The sequence below is a fragment of the Mycetomoellerius zeteki genome, unplaced genomic scaffold (genome assembly GCF_001594055.1).
Source record: "Mycetomoellerius zeteki isolate Tzet28-1 unplaced genomic scaffold, Tzet1.0 scaffold204, whole genome shotgun sequence".
Classification (NCBI taxonomy): domain Eukaryota; kingdom Metazoa; phylum Arthropoda; class Insecta; order Hymenoptera; family Formicidae; genus Mycetomoellerius; species Mycetomoellerius zeteki.
In genome coordinates this window covers 376427-394492 of record NW_017257000.1, presented here as the reverse complement: position 1 = coordinate 394492, position 18066 = coordinate 376427, and the positions used below count along the sequence as shown (strand labels likewise).

Below are 18066 nucleotides of genomic sequence, written 5' to 3'. Positions count from 1 at the left end.
TTTGTATTTATTCTGCCAAGTAGTAAAGATATAATGCCGAAATTCTGCAATATATATACAACATATTTGACTTATAGCTATTATTTATGATATTTAGAATTTAACATGGAAAAAGTAAATGGTTGCAATTATGAATTTCATTTGATTTTTCTTTAATGCAGGCAAAACGAATGGTTGTATTTGTGGAAGCTTCTGTTCTGGAAGACCCAGCCCTGGCCAGAGATCCTAGATTTCAAAGTGTTCGCGATAGATTACAAACTTTTAGGGACGGCACAGATGACTTGCAGGTAATGATAATCTTCGCTTATTTTGAAATATATATTTATAACAAAAATTATAATCTGTGTGTTTATTATACAACTTTTCGTAATATTGCTCTTAAGTAGTAATTGCTCTAAAAATTAATTTATATTTACATCGGATTTAGTTAGTTACTGTACGATAAAAATAAACAATATTGTACAAAGTAAAGGTTAATAAACGATAAAATTTTTATTAATTTTTAATTACTGTTTTTTTACTTCTTTTAAATGGAGTGCATTGCTTTCTGTTTTCAGGATAAAATTGATTTTATCGTCTGCTTGGGAGGCGACGGCACACTGCTTTATGCCAGTTTGCTGTTCCAACAGTCAGTGCCACCTGTAATGGCATTTCACCTTGGTTCCTTAGGATTTCTCACACCCTTCGAATTTGATAATTTTCAGGAACAAGTGACCAATGTTCTTGAAGGTTAGTTATTAATTTATTTCACGTTTTTTTCTTTTTCTTAATCACCAAATTTACATTGTATCTTGTTTTCGGTTCTAGGTAACGCAGCTTTAACTTTAAGGAGTCGTCTGAGGTGCATAATTATACGCAAGAATGAAGACAGTCAGTTGACTGAACCACCAACGAATCTCTTGGTATTGAATGAAGTTGTAGTAGATCGAGGGCCCTCACCTTACCTTTCAAATATCGACCTATTCATTGACGGCAAACACGTGACAAGCGTCCAAGGTGATGGCTTGATTGTGAGTACGCCGACCGGGTCGACCGCTTATGCAGTTGCTGCTGGAGCCAGCATGATTCATCCTTCAGTTCCTGCTATAATGATCACACCGATCTGCCCTCACTCTCTGTCCTTCAGGCCGATTGTCGTACCTGCGGGGGTCGAGCTCAAGGTAGTTCTTTAATCTTTTAAAAAAGCCGAAGAAACGCGCTAATGGAACGTTTTACACATTTATGGTGGCGGATTAAAAATTTCTTAAAAACTTCGAAACAAACACCTTTTAACTTTATTCATGAAAATAAAATCGTCTTATTCAATTCTTTCGGGATTTATAGTATAGATACTGGAATCACTTGAGTCGGTTTTGAGTTTTTTGTAGTGATGAAATCTATGACCCCCACCTCAAAGAGAGAGAGAGAGAGAGAGAGAGAGAGAGTTTTCACTTAAGAGTTTTTATAACATTTTCACTTATTGATAACAATAGAATTAAGTCTTATTCATTATTTTTAAGATTTATAATAGGTACCAGAATTAGTTTCATTTGAATCGGTTCTTTCTTTGTGCTGAAATATGGCTCATACTAATTATTCAAAAGAAAGAAATTTTTCAATATATCCAGATGTCACAGCACATCCTTAGGCTAAATGCTACCTTGAAGTTTTCACTCAAAAGTTTTCAAAGTATCAGAACTTATTGGAAATAACTTATTTCTTCTCACCAAAGAACCACCAAAGAACCTGTTATGACTAAAGAAAGATCATTTCCGTAGTAAGAAATTCTTTTGTTAATTTTTCGTAAATATTAGAATTATTTTAAATATGTTAATTTATTCCAATTTGAAATTTATATTAAATTAAATTTAGTTTATTCGAATTTAAAATTTATATTTATATTAAATTGTTTCTTATACGTCATCCCAGAATGATAATAATGGAATTTGTAAAAAGACTTATTAAGCAACAGACTTCAGAAAAAGGTCTAAGAATTAACGCATTATTTCGAGTTAAACGAACCGCAGTGGTACCGCTGTAATCAACAGCAATTAACATGAGCATCTTGCTTTCCACCGCAGATCTCGGTTTCACCCGACAGCAGAAATACCTCGTGGGTGTCCTTCGACGGTAGAAATAGACAGGAACTCTTCCACGGTGACAGGTAAAACCGAAACGCTCGGCAACTCCGTCTAATCGTTTGTTTTTTCTACAATTATTTCAGATAATGGCAAACAGCAATGCTCGCAGTACAGCTTACGTCTCGTTCGATGGCCGCAATCAGCAAGAGCTGCGTGTCGGCGACAGGTTTGTCCTGCTTTCGTAGAAAAGAGCTCCGTACCGCTTTTCTTTCTATATTTATGTCTCGTTGGATTAAACGATACGTTCCTGTACGTTCCGTAATTTATACTTTTTTTTCAAAATTATATTCATAAATTCTGTAAGTCACGACGCATAAAATATCTCCTTCCAATAAGCTTGTTTCAAATCGAATCCATATTTAAGTAAAAAATGAGGAGCTACAAGCTTGGCTAAATATTTATTACAAAATTTAACTTGTAATTTGAATGACAAATGAACTTATTTCAGTCGGTATTCTTTTCATTTTTTTTCATTTCACATTGTCGGACGTTTCCCATTTCTTTTCACTTTATATTAATCCGACGAAAATTTATGGTTCCTATTTTTGTAAATTATATTTAAAAATTTTCTGCTACATGCTTAGTTATTCTTTGCTTAATTTTCCTTTTTCTGTCAATATTTTATATTAAAATACCTTTCTGGAGACGTTAGCTGTACTGCAAGGTGACGGTACTTAATAATTTATTATTCATACTTACGTAAACGTTTTATGCATAAACATTAAATCAAAGGCTTTCGCTTATCATAATAAAATCACCGAGATATAAATATTTTCTCTCACATAAGAATGCACTATTTTTAACAAATATATGAATCATTTTCTTATAAAAACACTTTTTCTGCAAATAACCACAAATAATAAAGAAGTAACTTAAATAAATTTTATTTGTAACAATTTATTTTGCTGCAAAGTAAACTTTCAATCATATTAACTTTAGATTAGATTCGTTTAATTTTATCAAATTGATTAATTAGAAAAAATCGCATAATTTTTCAGTTTGAAGGTGACCACCTCTATATACCCGGTGCCTAGCATTTGCGCAGCCGACCAAATCACCGACTGGTTCGATTCCTTAGCTGAATGCCTTCACTGGAATGTCAGAAAGCGGCAGAAGCATTTGGACGAGCTAAGTGATCTCGCGCATTCATCGAGCAACGATACCCTAGATTCTCTCGATCGAGATAGTTAGGTTAAGGAGAATGTTCATACATAGTCAAAATCGACAATATTTGGCCAAATATAACTCCGCTGAAAATCGGAATAAAATTGGTTACTCGACTTTTCTAATTAATGTCGCCTTCATCGATTAAAACTTTTCTAACGAAATCTTGTTAAGTGTAAGGAAGCTAATAAAAAATTGATTGATTGTTAATACAGATATGATCTATGAGATTGTCATCTAAGAAACATCTGTATGTAAGATCTACAGCTGGAGATGAAGATTACGTAATTAGATTAGAAAAATGAGCTTGGATCATGATGAATCTTAATTCTTAATAATAAAGTGCATTTGGAAAGAATACATGTTAACAGCGAAATATTGTTTAATTCGATTGATTATTATCGTGAAGAAATTATGTACTATTAATAATTTGAACTCGCTCGCATACAATGTATTTATTCATAATTGCGTTTTGGTCTGTAAAATGACCCATCGATTTAATTGAATATCTAAGAATCTTTTGTACCTTATCGATATCATATTATTTGTACAAATACTTTTATTTTCTAGCGTTCTTTAAATTGATATGATTTATATACGAATGACTATATTCTTGCTTTTTTATTTACTGATTATAATGATAATCGATATGATATAAATCGATTTGTTGCGAATGATGAATTTTCCTATAAAACAAAACTTTTTAATAAAATATGTTTTGTACAATATGTACTATTATGTTTTTTTTAATAATTCCAGAATCATAAAAATTCCACAAAAATTGTAAAAAAAAGGGGAGAGGTTACCGCATTTATTGAACCTTATTATATTTGGACAAAGAGAGTATAAATTAATGTGATATATGTCTTACTACAAATGAATTTATTCATCTGCAACATGTTATGGAAATATACATTATATACACCGCGCGCAGAAGGCATTAAACATTAAACGCTTCTTTTGTCACATACACTGTAAGTATCGTAAAAGAAATCGCAGCAATTTCAAAGACAAGAAAGGACTTTCCTAGAAATTTGCAACGTTTTCACAGAGAAACTCTCCATGAATTTATCTAACTAAAGACTCGGAGAAAAGATCCCTTAATCCATCTAACTATATTTAATATAAATAGATATATGAACCTAAACTTTTACATTTGGCTATATCAGTCATGAGCATGTTGACACGTTGGCGAATGCATAAGTCATGGATACGCTACTTTACACTTAATTATATGTACATTATAATAAGCTTAAAAAGAAACTAGTTTACTTTAAGAGATACAAGAATTATTATTAACTCTATATATATTTTATATATATATGTATATCTTACTATATTTAAATAATTCTTCTTTAAGTTAATAGTAAACAGTCTATATAAAGAACTCTTACAAACTATATCAATTTTTTACAATTAAACTATTATTATTTATTTAAAGCCAAACTTGCATTTTTTTCAAACAAACGTTGAACAATTGAAAAAGATAAGCAATCCGTGAAAACTTACGTTTCTTGTTAAAGCAATGCTTAAAACAGACCTTTCACTTAAGTTCGGTTTCTACATTTATATGTTTGTTAATCTATGATTCAATCATTAAATTTTTTAAACGTTTGAAGTGAAATTTCTTAATTTAAGATCCAGTACTTAGGATTCACTCTTATATAATATTTCTAGATGGATATTTCTCTATACGACTCTGAGTTTATACAATAAAAGTGCAAATTTTCTTTAATGGCAAGTATTTCTAGATAATGATGATAACATAATATAGTTTAAGTCGATCCTCTTTATTTTGAAATAAATTTTTTCGCTTTCTGGTCAAGTAAATTTTGTCATCAATGCCTACAATTTACATACGTGACTTTTTCGTCATCTACGATGCGAACATAACGATGGCAGGCTCGGACGAAAAGTGCAGGTATGCGTTGGTCTGTAGAGAAAAAAGAAAGAAAATATTTAATAATAAGGATTCAAAATTATCGAGATTAAAAAATAGATTAATTAAAAGACACACACACGCACACACATATTTAAAATTTATAAAAATATGAATTTTTGCGATTTCAGAATTTATTTTCCATTTTCCTCTTGATTAAATTACTAAGTCATTAATTATCAATTAAACTACTAAATCATAAATAATTTAAATGCATTTTGGTCAGATGTGCAATCAACGAAAAATAATTTTAAAATCTCTATTCGCCATTCAAACTGATATCAATAATTTATGATTATGATAATTTCAATTTCAACACACATTGCATTATTAATTCACTTTTGTTTCAAGTGTTACTACACGCGTTGTTTAGTCTCACGCAAAAATATGCCAAGGCTCAATCCAAGACTCAAACGGAAGTTAGTATTGTTAGACCACACACTCACATGCCTTCTCATCGAAATCGTGGTCCACGCAGGACGATTGTTGGATGTACAGAGCCGGTTTTAGCGGCCGGCCATCCTGATCCTCTATCTGAACCACCAAACCGTGATTGTTACCGTTGCCATGTGGATTTCGCGGACTCGGTCTCCAGAATCTCAGGCCTTGCCTGACATCCAACGCCAGATGAGCGCCTTCGGCATTCAGAGGCGTCACGACAGAGTCCATCAGTCGTTTCTTTGCTACAGAAATAGCAATTCTCTAAATTCTTTAAATATTCATAGATAAATTTAGCAATTTGTTGAATCATGGGCGTGGCCAGAGAGGGCAGGGGGCTACGCCCCCAAATCTTAAAAAAGAACAAAATTAAAACCGTTTAAACAGACTATGCTTAATGAATATTCACAAGAAATTAATTTTGAAAAAGAAAAAAGAATTGAAGGTGAAAATTATAGAAAGATTTTTTGAAAATCCAAGGCAACTTATAATATTATAAATTTAAATTTTTCCAGTTCTGGAAGAACCAGTTTACAATTTTAAGGGAGAATAAAGTAAATTAAAAATAATAATATAAAACAAGTTCAATAGTCCACACTAACTCGATTATCCCCTTTCTTGCGCCACGTTCAAAAGTCTTTACTCTAATTTGCCCCGCCCCTCTAAACAAAATCTTAGCTACGCCCATGTATTAAACGATTAAATACTTACATCGATGCTTCTTCAGCGATTTGGTATAGTAGTAAACGGACACCCTGATTTTCTTCTCGTCATCTTCTTCCTCGTCAAAGGGGTTCGAGAGCCGATAGTCGGAAGTCGTGACGTTTTTTTGCGGAAATACGTGAAGTCGCAATCTTGCAGCGACAACGTAATCGTCGGAAGTAAGATTTAATTGAAAGTGCATGTTCATCAAAAATGGATCCGTCCATGCTTCAGAATCCGTGTTTCGAGGTATGTGACCTATATAACAAATCGAGCATTCGGTCTAATAAGCAACATCCTTGATAAGTTGAATGCATGATTGCATTCGGAGAACGCGCTATCAGCGCTATTGAGTCATTCTATCATCATCATTCATTAGACATAAAGTAAGAATAGAATAATACAGTACCGCTAATAGCGTGCTTCTCGCGCGAACGCAGACTTTTTTTTTTAAAACGTCAGAAAAGAATAAATGATTAAATTACTCACAAACAGGCGAAAACATAGCAAGTCTCTCGCGTTGAACCTGATTGGTGTTGGTGCTAAGATTGAATCTCCCAGTTATCGCAAGAATTCTCGATTTAATGTCTTCGATCGCCTTCTTCTGGCTCTGACTGCACAGATAGACCAAAGTTTATTAAGCTGCACGGAATACTTAAATATGACATATCACACCAAGCTTTTTTAAATCTTTAATGATATGAAAGCACATCAATTTTAAAGCTTCAAAACGTTAATAGAAAATCTTTATTATATCAATCTCATGCAAAAAATTTTTCAAAAAAGATAAGAATAACGATAAGATTATTTTAAAAAGATAATAAAATGCGAGAGGTTGAGCCGAAATATTTAGAAGTTTCAGAAGGTCGTTTATATAATTGATGCTTTACAAAGAGATTACTTTACAAAGAAGAAGAAGAAGAAGAAGAAGAAGAAGAAGAAGAAGAAGAAGAAGAAGAAGTAAAAGAAGAGAAGAAAAAGAAGAAGAAGGTTGTTCTTTCTCTCTGTAAAGCAATAAAATTTAAAGTAAGTGGCAAGCTTTTTCAAGAGAGACGGAATAATTTGCTCAACCTTAAAAAACCCAAGACCCTAGAAATATTTAAATAAACATTGCAGAGGAACATTTAAAAAATACCCTAAAATTGTAAACTATTAAAATGTTTTTGGACACATTTTATTGGCGTTTTCGAAAAATTTTGTATTTGTATTTAAGAAGAATTAGATTTCGCGATCTAGAAAAGATCATTTCGCTTCATGAATCTAGTGCGGCGGCGCGTCTGTCGGCTTGAGAATTTTCACCTCCAAGTTCCCGGCGAACTCTTCCGGGTGCCGACACGGGCCAATGGACGATGGTCAGTGACCTACAGAGGCACGGTACGGCTCGGAGGCATTTATTACACGTTGCAGACAGCGGCTAGACAGTCGGCGGATACACCGGCACCCCAATCACCTCGACTTTCCGTCTGGTCTCTCGGCGGAACCTTAATTTCTTAAGGCCGCGTCTCGAATCTTAAGTTCATTCTCAAGACGTCTCGACCAGACTCATTTGCATCGCTCGGCCTACAGAAACTTTTTCTTCGGCACTGAACGTCAGTTGTTCGCGTTCGCGTGACTCGAATTTCACTCTTTTTCTCTGATGCGACGTAGCACAACGTGACCCATTGCATCCGCCGCCTCTATTCGGTGCTATTGTAATTTTTAGATTTCACGTTTACAACAAATAAAATTGCGGTCCCATGATTTTCGTCGGTACTGGGACGAGAACTTGTTTATTTGCACGCCACGGCCTCCGAGACTTTCATCACAAGCAGACGGTTGTCGACAGTTTCGAAAGACGACGGCGACCGAGACACCGCACAGGATTGCATAATAAATTTTTAAGTCATTAAGTAACGACTTGTGGAATAGAAAAGAAGAACAATGAGGCGAAAGGAGAAAAGGATGGGCGTCATTTCTCTAACATGATCAAAAAAGACTGCCGTGTTCGAAACGCCCATTCGGGAAGTGTGCATCTTCCACATCAATGACCTCATTGGTTTTTTAATGTCAGAAAAGATGTACTTTCCTGAATAACGGAAAAGAGAAGAAAGGGAAAAAAATACGCAGAAGAGAAGAAAGAGTTAAAAGATAGCAGGAGAAAATAAAAAAAGTAAAATAAAACAAAGAAAGTGAATCTAATAAATAAACTCGAACACAATAAAAGAGAAATAGAGGAAACACAAGATGCAAAAAAATTTTTTTCGTAGTCCATAAATTCTACAAATCTTTTTCAACTTCCTCCATTTCTCCGAAAGGAAAAGATAAATGAGCTGTCATGAAGATTCGAACGCTGCATTTTTTTCGAAGAACCCAAAAATGACAATTAAAAAAGGCAAAATACATATCCATTTTTCATCTTAATTTAATCTTATCGAGTCGCCTAGAAAATAGATCCTGTTTTCTTGCGAGACAGCGGAGAAGTTACGGCGCTCTTCTCCGAAATCTCGGCTGCGGCCGAGCCTTCGCGTTCGATTCTAGGCATGCTCGTTAATCTAGCTGCGGCCAAGTCACGCGTTTCGCGCCGGCTCGTTGCGTACATGCCACGTCTGTCCGCCGTCTGGGAAAGGGAAGGACCTGGAGAGTCTGGAGGCCGTTGCATCATGAGAACCGGCGCGGCGGTGCCGCGTGGTGGATCCTCCTTGCTCGCCTCGTGGACCGGGTGTCGCGATAATGAAATTCACTGGAGCACAGCCGGGAATCGCCGTGTCGGCCATTAGCGTTGAAGATTAGATAGGGAAAACAGGGAGAAAGAAAGAGAAAGAAGGAGAGAGAGAGAGAGAGAGAGAGAGAGAGAGAGAGAGAGAGAGAGAAAGCTGTCAGGGCACGTCGGTGAAAATTTTAATGCCTGGTCCGGGACATTAGTTGCAGCTTAAAAGAAAAAGGGGAAAAAAATAGAAGGGCTAAAGAGAGGGGAAAAAAAGAAACGGTGAGGAAAAATAGCAAAGAAACGGTTCCTCGAGACGCGATAGGCCGACGATGCGTAACCGGCGCGGCGGCCTGATTGGGCCGTCCGTAAAAATGCACATTGCACCGTCTGGCGGTGCGACGGCGGCGGCGGAATGCAGGGCGAGAGGTAGAGCGGAGAGAACGGAGAGGACCGAGGGGGATCACCGGCGAAAACTTCCTCCTCTCTCTCCGTCGCGCGCACCGTCGCTCCGTCTCCGTCGACATAGGAAGAGAGACGCATAGACAAGGTCAACGCATTAAATTGAAATGTGTTACGTAACCTCGTAAGAGAGTTCTAACTGCAGCCCGACTAGACACCCGGCGATTACGGGGGTGCTCAACTCGACGTCTCGGTGTCTCGGGCTCGAATTGTACGAGCGACATTCGTCGCGCGCTTCTCGTACCGCGTCCCCGCTGCGAAAGAGTCCATCCAGAACGTGAATATCCCTCCCCCCCCCCCCTATATCTCTATTACTGTTTGAGCCAAACACTCGACGTTAAAAAAAGTTAATAATCACAAAACAATTAGAACTAAATTTTTTAATGGCTATTTAAAAAAACGTAGGCAGGAATAAATCGTAGACAGGTTCCCTTGGAAAGACGAATGTGTAGGATAAATTGAAGTGAAGTGGATGAACTCGAAATGAAGACGGTGTGTGAAAGCTTCGAGGATAATAGCCGGCGGATCCTCGATGCAACCGCGCGCACGACCGTGCGAGCGATGCACGAATGCATCGGCAACAGCACGCGCTCTCGGAGAACTCTCGAGACGGGCTACGCCAGTGCCGGCACGAATGCATTTACGCGTCTAGACTTAATAAAATAAAAGAAACGCCCGCGCACACCCGCACGAGTGGGGCTGCGAGCAGTCGTGGGGAAACGGGAGAGGGCGATTTAAAAACACAGCTAGAGACCGCAGCGGAATTTCCACCGCGTATCCTTCCTGGCTGAGAACACTATCCTAAACCTGTCCCTCGCGCAAACTTTATTGCACCTTCGGACGTTATCTCTTTATGAGAAACAATCTTATTTCACCCGTGCGAAAACCGTAATATATTATGTTTGATTGGCGCGTTAATCATCGCCATATTCAATCACTGTATTTAACTATAATAGTTTCGACTTTACGATGCTGTAATAGGAAGGTACTCGCAGGTATTATTAAATTTATTCGGACGTTAAAATTAAGATGAAAATTTTTCTAGATATTTTGTGCAATAATGGTTGATGCAATAAAACAAAATTACTCGAGATCAAGAATTATTGCTTAGCTTGCTGGAAGGATTACAAACGCGCAATTTTCCTGCTCCACTTGTAAGTTTTTCTTTGCTCTCTTCGACGCGATACTTTTATCGGTTCATCGAGATATTTTTACGTGACGAGGGCAACGTTTCGCTGAGAACGCTGATGCCGACCGTCGTCGACCGACGTCGGCGGATTTGCCTGTTATACGTTAAGCGTCGAATCCTCCAATTTCCAAGATGCTTGCGCATGCACGCGCAAATGAATAAGCCGTGTAAAAAAAAAAACGATTAATCGATATCTTTCATCAACAAGTTCAAATTGTGGAAAATTTGTTTATTGCATACGTCAAATTCTCGTTTCAGATTAGAAGATTTCAATAGCAAAAGAAAAGAAACATCATATATTTACTACGATGTAAAAATGAGCATGGCGCGTGTAACGAAGAATTAAAAATTACAGAAATTGTTTTGCACAGCTTTTGTAAATAACACATAATGCAATCTTTTTTTGATGATTCATGAAACTCTTGGAATACACAGGGAGAATATCATAGATAAGTAGATATGAAAGAAAAAAATTATATAGATTTTAAATGTGTTTATTAAAGTATCATATATTGCTGGCAAAATATAAATTCGCGATAAAAAGAGAAAAAGAGAGGAAAAGTGAAAGAGAAAAAGAGAGAAAGAAAGAGAGGGAGAGAGGGAGATCATATTTATTAAGTACTCTAAAATTGCATCCTCTCAAGCACTGAAAATAATACATAACAAGAAAGAATATATGGAGTATTAAGGATCAAATTTAAAATAAAGTTAACGAAAAACTCTCTAACAAAAATAATGAAAATAAAAGTAAAAAATTAATTTAAAAGAACGAAAGCAAAAAACTTAATACAACGTAATATAAACATTAACTAAAATCAATAAAGAGAGAGGAGAGCAAAATGCATCTCGAAAATCATGCGATTGCAATTCCACATTAATTTCGCTATAAAAGCATTTGCAATATAAACACATTTCATGCACGACACGAGAACAGAAATAAAGTGCGAGCTAAGCGATTTGTTAAAAAAGTTCGCTTGAAAATAAAGTGATGAAGAAAAGTACACGGCACACCTTACCGGAATGCCTTACCGAATAATAAAGGCCTCTAGGGAGGCTTACCTGCTTGAAGTTACATTTTCTCTAAAAGATATAAGAAGCATATTTTGTAATACTAGATATGCGTACGCTAAGCGAAGTGTGTGATAAACAACATTTAATAAATTTGTGACGCAATTAGGATTCAGTACGAGGAAAAGTAAAATAGATTTTAAATAAAATGAGATCAGGACTATTTTTCTGAGACGATCATTATAGGTAGTAATATTAAATTACTTTCACCTTTCCTCATACTATTAAAAAGTGCTCTTTTTGAACTCTATTTGAACTTACTCCCGATTTGTGCGCGATAGTTGTTGATTGGCAGTCAGATTGGTCTGCGATGCGTTCTCAACGGAGACATTAGTATTGGCTATGAAAAGCTTTACCGGATCCGGAGTATCATTCTGATACTCCAGAGTATCAGTTTCGTTTCCCTCTTGGAAGGGACCTAGATTTTGCTCCTCGTAGTCGGAGGTCCCGCTCTCATCGGTGTTGTCGTAACCCAGCGAGTCCGCGAATGCCGGTATCACCTTATAAACATCGTCTCCAACCCATTCTAGCCCCTCGTACTCGCTGATTTTTCTGTTGGTCACATTGTCCGCGTCTTTGACAGACAATTTATTGTCGTTCGCTGAACTGGCGGAGTCATCTGTCACGCTCGAAGTCGCATTAGACGTAACATTCGTAATAATAGTGCTCGCGATAATAGACTCCGGAAACTCTGTCGTGCTGAAGGAAGGTTGATTCTTCGGGTAATCTGGCCTGACGCCTTTAAAATTCCGCAGCTGGTATACTATGGGAAGTGGAGTGTGCCCGGTAGCCGCAGAAGAGGCAGACGAAGAAGAAGAAGAAGTAGACAATGACGAAGCGTGAAAGGAGTTTGCAACATTCCTCGCAGTGGTGTGTCTCAAGGTCGAAGGAATGCGATGTTTCAGACCCTTCGACAAAACCAGGGCGTCTCCGTCTATAAATTTCGATTTTTCATCGGATCCGGAGCTGGAATCGAACTCAGAATCGTCGTAAGGGATCTTGAAGATCACGTGGGGCTCCATGGCTCGGTCGAAGTTCTGATGAATGTTCTGCGACGGGTTCTGCTCCTCGGAGCTCCTCGACTCGTCTTCATAATCGAAACTCGCAGGTTCCGACCACGATTGCTGCTGCAACTCGAGTTTGGAAGCCAAGTTTTCGTAATCGATTACCGCTTGACGATTATAAGCGTCAAAGTCAAAGTCTTTGTCGTAAGAAGCTTTCCCCTTATATCGGTTCCTCTTCCTTTCATTCCTCGATACATCCATGTCGGGATCGTTACGAGAAGATGGCTCAAGTTCCATAGAATTATAATTCCAATGCTTTACCTTGTCTCTATATAGATTCTCATCGTAATACTTTTTTCCATCGGATTCTTCTACTTTTCTCAATTCTTCATCCCTTCGCTTATCGAGTTCCCGCTCGCGAATCGCCAGCACTTCTTCCGGCGTGTAATTCAAGCTCTTCAACAGAAGCATCTCTGCTGCGCCGAGATCACCTGTGATTATCTTCAGAAGTGCCTTCTCCAACATTTTCTCTAATCTTCGCGCACTGAAAGGAATTCCCTTGCTATCTAAGACTTCTGAGTATTTTTCATTTTTTTTCAGTGATTCTGATTGTGCAGTATCTGCGGTTTCTTCATTTTTGAAATTAGGTTTTTGTTCGGCAAAATTTATATGACTATTCTCTTTTCTGTGTTCTGGATAATATTCATGATGGTGATGATGATGATGATGACGATGAGACCACGCGTTGGTCGTGATGGCTATCAATAAAAGAAGTACGAAGGATTTGCCCATTTTGTCGCAAGTGATGGAAAATTCACCGTGAAGTTTAATGCACTCAAATAATATTCAACCGCAGCAACGATTAAAGCACTCGTGTTCCAAATATTGAATAGTCTTGTGAGAAATGGAATAGCTTGAAGCGCTCTCCAAGAATAATTTTAAACCTGGGTGGATGATTCACTGAAAAAAGTGTCAAGCCTTGAAAATTTCGTAAGTTGTGCTTGACAGCTGCAGTCTACAAATAATCTTCAAATTACCAGGAGAAAGTAACCGACTTTGCGTCTAAGAGAGAATTTTTCGTCGAACTTCTTACTATTAAATCCCCAAAGTCCATTGACGAATAATTCGATATCGCGTTATATCAGTCTCTATTTCTGATTTGTATCTCGCTCACCTCGCAGAATCACGGAGGAAGGCGACAAGAAGGATAATTAAGGAAGTGTCTCACATATCTTCTGGTTCTTCGAAGCTTCGTCGAAACTTCTTCAGGACTTGCAGACGTCACCGTTACGGGTGGCTTCTAGTGCTCCACCGTGCTATTCCGTCACTTAGCTGCCCGACGCTTCTTCAAACGAGGGAACTCCGCAAGCACGTCCAACACATGAAGAAGAAGATGACACCGTTTCGTACGGAGGCGCGTTAGCAAAATGGACCGTGATTGGTCTGCCGGCAGTCGCGGACTAAGTTCTAATCGCACGAGGAAGGCGCGAGGTGCGTAAGTAGGAAGGATTCGTAGTATGCGTGTGCACGCTCTGAGCAGTAAGTCTCAACTGAGCCGTGCTGGCCAGCTCACAGACATAATTCTGTCTACTCACTAATTCCGAGACAACCACGAAGCCGCGAGAGGAGACGCGCCGGTGTGTTACTACGATGACTCCTTTTTTCTTCCCTCTCCTCCCCCTTCTATCCCTCTCTTTCTTTCTCCCTCTCGGCCTCTTTCTCTCTCTCCACCACCGTTGCCTCTCACGTCGGCTCGACTCTTTCTCCTCCACTCGTTCAAACCCGGGTAACCCCTTTTCCTCGCGCACCGAAATCCCGCGGAGGACAGCCTTTTCTCTCCTCGCGACGTTTTACCTCTTTCTTCTTCTGTCCCCTTCTTCGCCACCGTTTCCTTTTCTTTTTCGTACACTTTTTTGTATTCTTCCACCTCGGCGCGAATCTGCCTCCCGTTGATGATTACCAGAGATTTAAATCGAATTGGTCCCTTGACCAAATTTCCGATTGTCCTGATCTTCTTTTCCTCCGTCACTTATCTGCGATATCTGTACTGATCATTTCAAATTTCGCAAATCGTCTTGCGGATCGTCGATACCTCGATCATGCAAATACTCACGTGGCAAATTCTCACTCATAAATCTGTATACTGACGTATGTATATCTTCTATGTATAACGTGGCTCTGTGTTGCAGGTGAACATTGTTAAATTTTTTTCCTCCTTTCACCGCGACCGCAAATGATGCTATACGCGCGCGCCGGGCTTTCGCTACCAAAAAAATCGATCTCGATCTCCTACCGTGCGATAACTCGATCGAAACCCTTTTTAGCCAGGGCACCGTCGCCCTCATATATTTCGATTAGCGCGAAGAGAACGGAAAGAGAAAAGAGTTTCTTCTTCCTCTTTGTCTGTTTCCACGAAGTCTCGGTTGTTTGGCAAGATAGAGTTCCTCTGATTGAACGGCTTCAGGGAACGTTGCGACGAAATGCGAGGGAAGTGACGGAAAAAAAGGAGTAGCAGGTATAACGATGTATGGACGGGAGTGCACGAGGCTTTATACACCAAAGAAATGTACAAGGAGGCTCGTCGTATTCGGATGGTTGTTTCAGGGGCAACTACGTGCGACTTTATAGGGTGCCTCCCTCTCCGCCGTCTAGACGAATCGAAAGATATAATCTTTGAATCATAATGTATCGCTTTTAATAAATGCAGCCTCCGCGTGCGTGCGTGAAAATACGATGCGTGGCAACGTACGCCGAGTAAAAAAAAAAGAGAAAAAAAAGAGGCGGCGGCCGTGACATATTCAATTTACTTCCACGTGAGGAAATCTCCACGGAAATTCGCAAACTTTGATTGTCTTTAATTATTACAATGCCTCAAAGTTAAGCCTCAGCAATTTAATAAAGAATTAAATTAAGGCGTGAGGATCGAGATTTAAATTCAATGAACCCAGATTTATACTGAAAGAAGAAGAAACTATTCGTGCATTTTCAAATCGACTACAGATTTATCTTTAATACATTGAAACAGTATTTAAATGAAAACAATGTCATCGGTAACCTATTTTTACGAAGAGACCGGTCATCCTATTTGGGGATCAGTTTGACTTTCCAACACATAATTATTTTGACGGTCCAACAAAATTATTTTCAGCTCTTTTCGATCTTGCAGCAAAATCGTCCTTTCCATGTATGATATTATAAAATGTAACGTAATGCATATTCACTTTTTAGGAAGAGAAAAAATAAAATGACTGCCATAAACAAATCGATAAATAGAGACTGACGACGTAACTACTTATTCATCCCTGTTCAAACTGGGCTAGTCAATGTGCGGAGGAGCACGTGTGCCGAAGGAAGTGCATTACGCTGTCTCGGACACACACCCGTTTCTCATACCTCATAATACGCACTTAAATTATATACGTGTGAGCGCTCGTGTGACTTCTGCAGATCGAATGTATTTTTCCTAAAATCGTCTATAAACTTCAAAATGCTTCTTTTCGTTCTTTTAAATTGTAACTGTCGAACAATTCGAACAAATTTATTCTCATCGAGGGATGTGATCAATTAATAATCCTATTTTATTTTAATACAAGATTTAAAATTTATATTAAATTTTATTACATTGAAGAAATTAACGATATCATTCCCTCACTTCAAAAGCGAATATACAATTTAAAAAAATATAATTTTCGAGTTATTTTATCATAAATGAATTAGGTATAAAAAATTACTCTATCTCAAAAGTAAATTAACTCTATTTCACATTCCGTTCTTAAGATTTTCAAAGAGATCATAATATCTTCTATAAGAATGATACATTTTGAGTTATATCGTTTTTGTGATCATTTTTTTGTATCATAAATAAAAAGGAAAGTTTTTTACACGCGGAAAAAATAGATTGCAGAGAACGTTTAGAATTAAGACAATTTTTTTTATGATCAAAGTTTAAAGAAAAAGTTATTTTATTTTAAATTTAGTCATTTTAGCTAATCAAAAATATGAACTATTGATGTGTTTCTAAGTTATGTCATTGTTTATAAATCATTCAGATTTATTACATTTTTATAAGACATCTAAGTCGTCACAACTCGAAAAGGGTGGGTTTTCAAGGATTGTAAAACAAAAATGATAAAAGTAACATTTGATCATATTTCTATGAAAGTATATTCTTTTTATCAATATTATTTGATTAGTCAATAATTTTTTAAGTTAAAAAACACAATTTTCTCCCTTTTTTAAAAACTTAATTTTTTTAAATTGTACGTGTCACTTTTGAATTAAGGGGGAACGATATTAAAATTCTGTAGCATATTAATCAATGAAAATTCAATATTTCACTAATCTCAGTCTTTACCACGTTTTGTAACTAGAACTAGGACTAGAAACCGCGAATCAGCGGTCAAAATTAACCGATGCTAGTGAAACCTAGCTATTTCTGGCTCTAGTCTCAAGTGGGAACTGAGTGAATCGGGTAAAGCCACCGTTATTTTCTCGCTTCTGTCCTCCTTAGAAAGAGACAAAGGATGAGTTAAGCTAAGGTTAAAGTTACGCGACGTTAGTGAAACCGGCCCTCGGAAGACACGTCGGGTACATAAAGTACTCACGTGCGATCACGCGCGGGCGTGCAGACACGCGGGCTTAACTGCGTACGACATGTCCGTCGGAGGGTTATAGGGTGAGCGAAGGAGAGACGCACGATGCAATTTGATCTCGCGTGTGCGAGAGAGCGGGCGCGGTGGCGACGGCGATGCAACGGCTGACGTCACCACCGAAATTCTCCGTCGCGGATCGGACATGCGCGCGGACAGACAATCTGGCGTCTAGACGTACCAAAATAAATAATGCGCGGTGCCTCGCCTCGCCAAGTCAAATTGTTGTTTCGCACACTGGTAATATCCGTCGTTTGTCGTCCTTGTCGGTAACGCGTTCCCTCCGCCTCCTGTTGGCCCATGGGGGATGGTTACGGAGAAACGTCCGAATGAGAGTCCCTCCGCTCGATGCATCACGCAATGCGTCGATCAGGCAGGCTGCGGAGCCGCAGTAAAGAAATCCTTCTACTATTTATCGTCGAAGATTATTTTTGACCTGACACGTTGATTAATTCGAGAATGACGGAAGAGTTTCAACTATTTAAACCGGATTGTTTGAATGTCGTTTCAAATTAATTCGAGCACGATGCGTCTATCAATACCGATGGGTCCTTATAAAATCCTCGTAAAAGAAAGGGAAGAAAAAAAAAGGAAAGATCAAAGACGAATGCACCGGTGGATTTTTCGCAATCACGATGGGACTCGATC

General features: G+C 38.0%; 2 protein-coding genes across 13 annotated transcripts in view; one reads left to right on the top strand and one right to left on the bottom strand.

Moving 5' to 3' along the window:
- LOC108722474 (NAD kinase) overlaps nt 1-3767 on the top strand; it is a 28191-nt gene extending 24424 nt beyond the window's left edge. For 6 of the 10 annotated variants that reach the window (XM_018447610.1, XM_018447611.1, XM_018447615.1 and 3 more), the window contains 5 exons: nt 162-287; nt 558-729; nt 808-1160; nt 2061-2143; nt 3119-3767. In XM_018447610.1, the coding sequence (XP_018303112.1) occupies nt 162-287; nt 558-729; nt 808-1160; nt 2061-2143; nt 3119-3311 (927 nt within the window). In that variant the 3' untranslated portion in view covers nt 3312-3767. Of the gene's footprint in view, nt 1-161; nt 288-557; nt 730-807; nt 1161-2060; nt 2144-2203; nt 2287-3118 lie in introns of all 10 variants that reach the window. The other 4 variants (XM_018447617.1, XM_018447618.1, XM_018447609.1 and 1 more) reach the window with 3 other exon arrangements.
- A 1231-nt stretch (nt 3768-4998) lies between these two features.
- LOC108722476 (uncharacterized) lies at nt 4999-14162 on the bottom strand. 3 transcript variants are annotated; one of them, XM_018447619.1, is made up of 6 exons: nt 12027-14162; nt 11757-11777; nt 6853-6977; nt 6373-6621; nt 5670-5906; nt 4999-5217 (listed from the first exon to the last, which is right to left on the bottom strand). In XM_018447619.1, exons 1-6 carry the CDS (start codon nt 13559-13561, stop codon nt 5123-5125), a joined length of 2262 nt encoding a protein of 753 aa, XP_018303121.1. In that variant the 5' UTR covers nt 13562-14162; the 3' UTR covers nt 4999-5122. The 3 variants fall into 3 exon arrangements, with proteins under 3 accessions (XP_018303121.1, XP_018303122.1, XP_018303123.1); XM_018447621.1 differs by having other exon boundaries at nt 5156-5217; nt 5674-5906; XM_018447620.1 differs by lacking the exon at nt 11757-11777.
- Between the last annotated feature and the right edge of the window lie 3904 nt (nt 14163-18066).